The sequence below is a fragment of the Nematolebias whitei genome, chromosome 9, assembly GCF_014905685.2.
Source record: "Nematolebias whitei isolate Nwh7 chromosome 9, NemWhi1, whole genome shotgun sequence".
Taxonomy (NCBI): Eukaryota; Metazoa; Chordata; class Actinopteri; order Cyprinodontiformes; family Rivulidae; genus Nematolebias; species Nematolebias whitei.
Window position 1 is genome coordinate 40,814,246 of NC_056506.1, and position 10,913 is coordinate 40,825,158.

General features: G+C 38.9%; 1 protein-coding gene across 1 annotated transcript in view; it reads right to left on the reverse strand.

Moving 5' to 3' along the window:
• Nucleotides 1-10,747, reverse strand: part of arhgef18a (rho/rac guanine nucleotide exchange factor (GEF) 18a) — a gene marked incomplete in the record, with an annotated part of 23,467 nt that extends 12,720 nt beyond the window's left edge. Inside the window, 9 exon segments of the mRNA XM_037682353.1 lie at nucleotides 652-903; nucleotides 1,005-1,122; nucleotides 1,384-1,509; nucleotides 2,388-2,638; nucleotides 2,782-2,922; nucleotides 3,288-3,409; nucleotides 3,708-3,837; nucleotides 5,637-5,790; nucleotides 10,499-10,747. Coding sequence (XP_037538281.1) covers nucleotides 652-903; nucleotides 1,005-1,122; nucleotides 1,384-1,509; nucleotides 2,388-2,638; nucleotides 2,782-2,922; nucleotides 3,288-3,363 — 964 coding nt within the window.
• Nucleotides 10,748-10,913: the final 166 nt, after the last annotated feature.

Here is a 10,913-nt window from a genome sequence, read left to right on the forward strand (position 1 = left end):
GTTAAAACAGAGTTAGGAAACATTTAAAGTGATATTTTAAAATAAAAATGTTTAAATAATAGCAGAGTTTTACATCTATTCTCTTCGCCGCCTCTGGTTTAATAAAATATTTTGCTCAAAAAGAATAAAATGGATAAAAAGGCCTTTGTGTAAATGATACAGAAGACTAGAGATATTTCAGTTTTGTTTACTCACCATGGAAGCAAAAACAAGCTTCTGATCTTTTTCTTGTAGGAAGACGAGCATGTCCGACATCAGCACAGCGATGACGTCTGAAGCAGAAGATGCAGCATGTAAACCACATAAACAATTGATGTATGACCTGCCATGAAGAAATGTTTTTGTTGCTTTTTTTATTAAACTTGGAAGCTAACGATAGAGCTAATTTTGTTTGATTTACTTAAGAGACTTGACTTTCAGAAAAAAAGGTGAAGCCACTGTTGTTGCTATACATTTAAACTAATCACTGAGTCACCAGTCACTTGATGCTTCAACTCTTTAAAAACACCAGATCTGGTCACACAAACACTTCTGAGCTCAATCTGGAGCCATCAACTGATAAAACAAGTGCAGGGTGTTTAAAAGTTCTTTACTTCAGACAGTTTTATTCACATGCAGGACTGTTCATGGATCAATAAGCCCAACACAAACTTTTCAGTTTCCCAGAGGACTTCCAGGTGACGACCCCTTCATGTTGCAGCGATCGGTTGCCCTGGATCAGATCATCCCTGCGGAAGACCCGATCATCGTTCATCCGGACCTGACTCTTTGGTTCCAGACGAAGACAGATCTCTCTCAGACGAAAAGCGTTCTGATATTCCTTGACCCGAGTATCCACCTTGGAGAGGGTGTCCTTGATCAGCTCTAAACCTCTCAGCAGAGACCTACACTCATCGGTGTCAGCTGTGAGGAGCGGGAAGTAAAAGACCAACCTTTGCTTCAGTTTAATGACATTAAAACACTGAATGCGCAAAAACTGTTAAATAACGAGGGAAAGACTTTACCCTCGGTGTTCTTGATGATCCGTTCCAACAGAAATGGATACTTGGTGATGCGTTGGGTCACCAACAGGAAACATTCAGGGATTCCCAGACGTCGCACCACAGAGGCCTGATCTATTTTCTGAGAAAAAGTAAAAGTAGGTCAGTTTTCACAAATTTTATTCATCATTTTACAGTATTTAGGTGCAACAGTGAAGCATTTCACCTGCTGTACAGATCATCAAAATGCTGTGCAGCTGGAGCTGTGATGCTTATAATTTACTTTAAACCATTATTTAGGATGTAAACGTATTTCTGGAGCAACTGAGATGACTTTTCTCACAAAATGTATACATTTTCATTTTCAAATTTTAGAGTAAAGGACACAGAGCTGATTCTTTACTTTGATAAGAGTCTGTAGCTTCTTGTTGTTCATGATCTGCTCTTTGTAGAAGCTGACAGCTTCATTGTGATGGCTGCAAAAGTAGCTGTAACTTTCCATCATCTGTTCGCCGAGCGAACCTGAAAACTGAGAAGAGAAAAAGAATGATTTTATTCATGTGAATAATTTTCAAACATCTAAAAAAAAAGAAAATAACTTGATTTCCTATACCTTTGCTATTTAAATACATTGTAAATGTATCATTTTATGGACAGTAACCAATGTAAACAAGTAAAACAAGTGGTACAACGATGTCCCCTGTCGCTGATGGATTTGAATAGTGAATGTTTGTAGTTTTCGAGGAGTGTTTCTTTGGACTGGAACTGAACTGGGAATGCAAGTAAACCTTAATGTTTTTGGTGTGAAATATTCAAGTGGGTAAGTTATACTGTGTAAAAGAATAGAGGTAGTTTTTTTGTCCAAAGTGGAACAGAGTGACTGAGCTTGGCGAGCAAAGGGAGAAATTTTTCCCACCACCCGGCGCAACGGCAGAGCCAAGAGGTGACCAATGGCAGCCTTGGTCATCATAGATTAATCTTTAGCTACCCCAATCATTTGAGGAAACTATACATTTAAACAAAGCAGTGTCCTCAAATGATAGGGGTGGCCATTTTGGATTTTGATGTAGCATCCCAGTTTTTGATCATGAAATTTCTTACACGCAGATGCAGCCACACACCAAAAAGGAAATAGCCCAATGTTTATTTTTTGAAGTTATCGAGCTCGCAAGATTTAGATATATATGATGGCGGCCATCTTGGATTTTGACGTGGCAACTCAATTTTTGTAAGGACTCTTTCTTGCGCCTAAATGTAACCACATACTAAAATGAAAGTTGGCGCCTCATTTATTTTTCAAGCCATCGTGCTCACAACATTCACAGGTGGAGGGTATTTTCAATTCCCCCTTTTCGCTCTGTGACGAGGTACAAAAAAAATGTAAATGTGTTGGACCCTCTACCCCACCTGAGTGATGAGAACATCCCCCAGCTGTCTGATGCAGTAGTTATTCGAGCTCCCTTCCTCCTGACTCTTTTTCTGGCGCATCTTTAGGGAGTTGAGGAAAAGCTGGTGGAGGCTGAGCAGAACTTCCAAGCCAGGAAAAAGCCGCTCCATGGAAGCGTCGTCTACTAGAAGAGACTGCTTCAGCTCGTACATGTAGACGTGGAAAAGGGTCTTTAACGTGCGCACATGGTGCATCTCAGTCTGGATCAACTCTAGGAGATGACAAAAAGACTTTTAATGATGAACTGATGAATGTTCTGACTCATAGCTCCAATGTACGTGATCAGATTTACTGGTGACTTCAGTAAGACAGATTCATTTTACAAATTCAAACTCGACGTCTGTTTCAGCGTACCATAGATGGCGTCTTGTCTTTCAATGGCCTCTTTGTTCAGGGATTTTAGGTAGTTCTGGTCCACAGCCAAGCTCCAGGACTCTGCCTCCAGGTTCTGGGCATCAGACTTCAGATCAGTTTGCAGCTGTTTATAATCCAAGTCTGAATGACACACGTGAGATTGGAATCAATCCAATGTAGAGAGTGCTCTGTGATCGTTTCAGTAAATTATTACAGAAATATTGTTAATCATTTAAAAATGTTCACTTTTTTTTTTCATTTTGTGCCTGTTTGATTGACTAGTTTACCATTTTACAAGTCATATTCTCAGATATTGTTTGTCGAATAGTGACAAAAATACAAAACTGCAATGGTTCTTTTTGTGTTTTTCTTTGCTTTATTTTCAAGACTACCAACATCTAGAATTAACAGGTTTTTATAAGCTCAAAGTTTCATCATGCTCTCTCTTTTGTTAATAACACGAAGCGATCAGCGGCCTCTCATCACGCTGACAATTACTAACTGACCTTTTGGGACGTAGGGCTCAGCCTGCGACCCAGAATCCTCTGAGGCCTTCAGCCGCCTGCCATCAGACTCATCCATCTGTGCTGCACCAGTTTCAGTTGGTATGTGATGAGATAAGGCTCAGCTGGTAAATGAAAAGTGATGTCAGAGCAAAAACACGCACACAGAAAAAAAAAAAGGTGTTTGGCGCTATTGCTTAGGTAAACAGCAGGGGTTACATCTTATATTATCTTTCCAGTATCAAGAGAAACAAAACCCCGATGGCAAAAAGGAACAAAAGTGACTCAGAATCAGGTTTTGGACAGCACGTCTGTCACGTCCTGAAAGAAAAACTCTGGAAAAACATGTGACCAAACAGAAGCTTGAACTGCTAACCCTAAACTGTGCTGGATGTCAGAGCGAGTGTTGGAATAGCTACTAACCTGGAGTTCATGTCTACGAGTGACGAGGAAGCAGGTTGAGCGCTGGGTGTTTGGGGTGGAGGGGGTGACGGTCATACCTGAACCGTCTGGGAGCCTACTGGACACTGGGGGACAAACACTCTCCCCTGTACTGAGAGAGAACAACAAACAGAGGAGCTGTGAGCGAGTAACGTTAACAGAAAGACGTACTGAGACTGAAGTCAGTCAAACATGAAAATTCAACTAAATGATTCATTAAAATAACGCACATCACCTGCCACCTTTCATGCAAGCGATTCAAAGATTAGTCATTTTGGTCAAACCTTGAATTCAGTTGGCTCCAAAGCTTAAACAGTTGTAGAGCTAAACCTTATGAATATTCGCCTGGAAGTTTTCTTAGAATCTGTCCAGTGGTTCATGAGATATTTGGCTAACAAACAGAGTCAACTCCAAATAGTTAATGGCAACATTTAAAGCAAAGATCCCAAGAAATTCTGTGCACAGAATACATGTTTGGGGATCAGTCGCAGCTGCAACCACACAAAATTTGTCAATATTTTTAATTTATATTTTAAGGTCAGCCAGCTGTGGTGGCCATTTTGAATCACTCTCACTCCAGAAGTTAAATCATTTGTACTGTGGTGCTTCAAAGTTTGTGAACCCTTTAGAATTGTGTCTATTTCTGTATAAATATGATCTAAAACATCAGATTTTCACACAAGACCTAAAAGTAGATCAAGAGAACACAGTTAAATAAATGAGACAAAAATATTATACTTGTCATATATTTAATGAGAAAAATGATCCAGTATTACATATTTTGGTGTTGGCATTAGGCCTGTCACGATAAGAAATTTTGCTGGGTGTCTCAGAAATTATTACGATAAACATTAATGTTTGAAATTTGACAATTAGTAATTATTATAAAATTTAAGAAAAAAATATTAATTTGTTTTGCGTGTAGTACCGTTTTTTTGACCGCCGGAAGGCAGTGTAAGTCTGTTTGAACCGAAGGATGGATAGTGAGGGAGCGAGCAGCGTCTCTCTTTAAGAAAAATGCGAGGGAGGCCCCATGACGTGACATGGGCCGTCTCCCTTTCCTTTTCTTCGGTTCTCAAAATGGCGGACGCTCGGTGTGGTTTGAGCTCTTTAGCATAGCATTTTTCACAAAAAGCTTTTAATAAAAATAAAAATTAGTAAACAAGTTCTCAGCTTTGTTTCGCAGAGAGAAACTTTTTACATGAAGGAACGGGTTTCAACCGTGAATTTTGGAACTTCGACAAGACTGAGGTTTTTTTTCTCGAAGTCGGCCTGTTAGCGTAGCTTCTCAGCTTAGCTGCTTTTAACGATCAAAAACGCAATTTTGAACAGTTAAAATGGATTTTAAAGAGAAAAGAGAAAGGAAGGGGTCAGTGAAGAGCACCGGAGTTGAGTCTTTTGTCATCCAGCAACCAGTAGAAAGAGAGATACGAAGAAACGATAAAGCCGATAAATGAAACTGAGGTCGATAATTTTCATTTATCATGCGATTAATTGATTTATTGTTTATCGTGACGGGCCTAGTTGGCATTTAATTTAGTGTTTGAATTCTAATTATAAAGACACTGCCATCCCTTTCCTGCCTCCTGAATCCTTCAAGCAGCTTTAATGAAGAAAGAAAAATAAGTGTGTGAAGAAGAACGATTTCAAACGAGCCGTTGCCAAAAGAGTCTCAAGAACAGAAAACTGGTTTGTCAAACTGACACCACAGTTCAGGTCGCACCAGCTGGAAGGAAAAATACAACGAAAAACAGAGATCACCTGTGGCAACAGGTGGCAGCTAAAAAATAAATACAACCAAAACAGATCATCTTTTCCTCCTAAATGCAACATTTTCATCTTTGCTCAGACACTGCAGAGCCAAAGTGTAAAAACTATGATAATGCTTGTTTTGTTTTAAACTTAATTTACCTTAAAAAGCCTTTCTCTGCTCTTTAGTGGCCTCCAAAACCCAAAGGTGTCCTGCGGTGTGGAACAAACTGACTCACCCTCCTCATGATCACACGAGTCTTTTTGATTTTTTTTTTTTTTTAAACGGTACGTCTTCCAAAATTTCCTGATGACACTGAAAAAAAAGAACAAAGAAAGGAAAAACTTGTTATTCCGGTACATCAAAACACTGCGTGTTCCTGAATCACAGACTGAGGTTGTTCATATGAACTGTGATCGTTTGTGTGAGATCACAGTATTAATTGGATACCGGGACCCCAGATGTTCCGTCACTCCGTGTCCCGGCTGTGGGCTTACAGAGTGAGGGTCAGCTCGGTCAGTCCAACTGACACGTTTGTATGTTTTTGCAAGCGTTTTGTGTCTGCGATTCTTTTGAACCCTTTACAATACTGATATTGCAATACCGACCATTTGTACAAGAATAATAATTTTGATTTGGAGGAGCATGAGGTGGTCTGTTCCTTCACGGCAAAGCTTGTAGCAAAGATGAACCCCACACAGGCAAAAATACTAAATAATATTAAACACCACGATGAGGCATTTTTATTAACTAAATGTTACGCTTTTTATTTCCACAAGAGTATACCCAGAATAACAGTGTTTAAAATGAGACGCACGCACAAGCAGTTCAACTTTTCCACTCATAACTGAAAACTTACAAAACTGACAATTTTTACTTTTACCCTTAAAACAACCATTTTAAACAAATGCTAAAGCAATCTAGTTAAAAAGCCATTTGTCACGCTGTTCTGAGCTTCAAGTGTTTTAGGCCTCTAACCTTAGAGTAAAGATGTAAATCTGAGCAGAGATACAGGAAGAGACAAAACAGAACCGTTTTTTGTTGCTTTGATGAATTTCTGGTCCACAACAAAATTTAAAGCAGGAAAATAGTGATTTATTTCTTAAAAGCTAATCTGAGTGACATCAGTCCAAACAACAGAGTTTAAACACAACTGTAAATATAATTTTACATAAACATAAGCTTTCACCAAATACAAAAACAAAGATGCATGTATTTTCTATCTGCTTAAGTAAGTTTTGTTTTTATATATCATTTTACTTTCTTCGGCAGCCACACCTGAAGTGATCCACCCACACTGGGTGGAGGTGGAGCAGAGCAGCATGAAATACAGGTCAAAAACAAGACCGGCGAGTCTGCCGAGTGACCTGCGGAGTACGATCCAATTCTGTCAGGAGAAAAAAAACTGTTTGTGTGAAGCAGTTTCACAAAGGCACCCAGACTGTTGTGCGTTTGTGTGTGATGGTGAATAAGCAACAGCTGCTGTAACTAAACACAAACAAATCAACCAGAAGTTCACCGTTTGTCCCAAAGTCTGAGGGGCGTACGTCTCACGTCGTCACTACGGAAGAATTAGTCAAAACAAAAACAATTAACGACCGAGCATTCCTTGAAAGAACGCATTTTGATTATTGGCTGCTGTTGTAGCGGTTTTGGTCGAACCTGAAAAATAACAGTTTAATGGAATATATAAAGCGAGCCGTCACTTCAGCTGTCACCCAGCACTTTACTCTCAGACTGCAGGTTTACTTGTGGTTCCTAGAGTTTCTAAAAGTAGAATGGGAGGCAGAGCTTTCAGTTCTCAGGCTCCCCTCTTGTGGAACCAACTTACAGTTTCTCTCTGTTAGGCTGACACCGTTTAATTTTAAGACTAGGCCCGAGTCATTCCTTTTTGATAAATCCTATAGTTAAGTTTGGGTTTCCTGAGCTATTCTTTAGTTATGTTGCTAAAGACTTGGACTCCTGGAGGACAAACTGACCACATTTTCTCACATTGCTGCCGTCTTTATTCACTCCAATCGCCATGTGTGTATTTGTAATTATTTCTACATCTGGACCACAGAAACTACACGTGGACCACATAAACTACACCTGGACCACATAAACTACACGTGGAGCACACAAACTACATCTGGAGCACACAAACTACATCTGGACCACAGAAACTACATCTGGAGCACACAAACTACATCTGGAGCACATAAACTAAAAGTAGACCACAGAAACTACATCTGGACCACAGAAACTACATCTGGACCAGTCTTACTTTGTCTTTGTGTCTCTTTCCTGCCTGCTCTAACCCCAGCCAGTTGAGGCAGATGGCCAATCATCTTAAGTCCAGTTCTGTTGGAGGTTTCTTCCTTTTAAAAAGGGCGTTGGTTGTTCCTTTCCAGTCGTCAGCATGCTGCTCAGGATGGGAGGCTGGACAATGTGAAGATGTGACACTTCTGCCGGTTTCCTTAGATAGATTATTTTTTCTATTGTGCATTTCATAATGTGTAAGTGATTTCCTATGAATAACTGATCAGAGTTAAAAGGTTTTGACTCGCCATTGACCAAGTCCCAGACTCGCTTTCTTTATCATGTTTAAATCTTATTTATCTTCATCCATCCATCCATCCATCATCTTTATCTGCTTATTCCTTTTCAGATCACGGGGGTCACTGGTGCCCATATCCAGCCATCACTGTGCGAGAGGCGGGAGACACCCTGGACAGGTCCAGAGACATATAGAGACAAATGAGACAAACAACATTCACCCTCTCATTTACACCTAGGATCAATTTCGAGTTACCAAACAGCCTAACATGCATGTTTTTGTGGAAGGAAACCAGACCTGGAGAAAACCCACACATGCACGGCGAAAACATGCAAACTCGACCCAGAAGGGCCCCCCGGGCCGGGGTTTGCACCGGGGTGACCTTCTCGCTGAGAGGAGGCAGCTCTACCAACTGCGCCACCGTGCTGCCCTTATTTATTTCCAATTATCGTATTTCTAACATTACTGAGCATGTGCATACATATGTATGTGCATGCATGTGATCATAAAACTATATGCCTTCTAAATATTGGCCCTAAACACAACTCAGAATATGTAAATTTCAGATAATTATCATGAACCACAAACAGGTGCATCCAATCACAACAATAGAATAGTCTTTACATAATGTATGTGAATATTTTTGTATAGTACCCTGAGACAATGTTTGTTGTGAACTGAAATAAATAAACTGAACGCTGACCTCTTCCATCTTTGGAGTAAGGTACTGTAAACACATGTCACTGTGCGACTGCCGGTGTCAGAAGGTAAATCCATCCATTACCACGTCCATGGTCCATGTGCATGCCTGAAGTTGCAGGCAGCCCACATTACCTCCTGACAATAAACATTTGAGTTTCCGTGTCTAAAATAAACGTCTATTTTTATTGGATGAGCCGTTTTAGCAGCCACTGCGTTTCAGTTCACTTCTGCTCAATTAGAGAACAAAAGTAATGATTTGGAAACATTAAACAAGTGTGTGCAATACATTTTTATTAATATTTTAGGAGTTTTAAAGGGGCTGTACATGGCTCTCATGCAGAGCTCAGCAGGTCATGATTCAGATCACATGTAGTGCCAACATTGATGAACAACCTGCAGCTTAAATTTACAGTAAATTTACCTCCACTGAACTTTGTACAATTTCTTTTTAAGCACAAAATAACACAAAGTGCTGACTTGTACACTTTACAATATACAGGAACATGAGCATAATACACAGAAAAGCATTCTTGCTTAAAAAAATAAAGTTGTGATCTACAGCAAGATGCTAATGCTTCAATTTCTTACTTGGTAATTGATTAAGACAACATACCAATATGCCAGATAAAAAGTTAACAAATGGGTTTAAAATACAACACAGTACAAAACAGAAAACAAATCCCTAAAATACATAAAATTTATTTCACAAATATTTTGACCAACATAGAATTTGGATATTTATCCATTAAAATTCACCTTCCTCGTGCTTTGAGAGTCAACACTAAATCCTGAAGGACTTGTTGACTTTTGTGTCTCCTCCTTTGTAAAGTTTTACGACAACTTAAGCTTAATTTGCACAGATCAGAAAGGCACACACCAAAGAAAAACCTCATAGTGACAAAATTAGGAGTTTTAGGAAGCAAATTGATCCAAATGCTAGGATGGAGTTTATTTTGTGTTTCAGGAATGTGAAGAATGCAGAGGTGAGACCTAAGTTTATAAAGTTTTCCCATAGACAAGGTTGTCACATTAACTGAACAGACAGGTGGTTATGGCAAGAAAACTCTTCATATAATTATTAATTTTTTTTTTTTTTTTTTTTTGAGAGAAAAGAGAAAAGCGTTTCAGATAGATATCTGGTTGCTTCTCTTTAAAAATTACAACCGATTCGTCCAAGAATTGTAATTTCCCAAAAACATATTCCAAAAATTGTATTAAAAATATCAAATTTTTGGAATTTATTTTCATATATTAAATTTAGCTCTTTCTAATTAGATGTCAGTTGTGGTGACCTTAAAATAATAGCCTGTAATTTAAAATTTTTTTTTTTTTTTTTACTATCGAGTGAAGCTGTGATTAGTACCATTATAGTTTTAAAGAAGCAGAAAGCCATCGCTAACAAACAAAATGCATAGTAGCGTTTTGGTTATATGATACAACGACTTGCCTTAAACGTTTTGGAGCACGAGCTTGGGAACGGGAGTGGCTGCAGGTGACTTTAATACTAGCTAACTTTTTAGCCCAACTTGTTTTTTTTAACTAAACTTAAACGCTTTTAGCTCAAACGAACAGCACACAAATCACTGCCGCGTTACAAATTGTGTATCACGAAAATCAAAAATTCCCACTATTTAAACAAAAAACAAATTTCATAAAACCCAACAGTAAAGCAACGTTTCAAATCTTTTATGCTAGCCGGAGTTACCATCGTCATCTGTGTTAGCTGCTCGTAACATTTCAAAACTTTATTTTCTTTAAAAAAGAGAGATAGAATAGACTTACCCGGAGATATAATAAAATGCAACAGGACGACTCGACAAGCAATAATTAACTTTGTTTACTTCCAGCCAAAGATAAGAAAATGTAATTATATCTCTCAGCAGCTTCCACTAAACAGAAAAATAAATAATGAGCGTCTCTCAAGAACAAGTGCGCGCAGAAAAAAAAAAAAAAGGGGGCTGGACGAGGGCGGGGCGAACCTCTTCCAGTCTGGGATGGCGCGTGTTGTGGCAGGCCGTTTAAACATATAATGAAACCACATTCCTCTTTCTAAATGAGATATCAACATTAGTGTTCCTCCTTGTCCTAGCATTTTATTAGTCAGAATTAAGTGGTCATTTTGAAATTTCATAGCTTTATGGGTGTATATTGAAGATAGCCTTACAATCAATATTTTAATGTCAGGAATTGCTTCTTT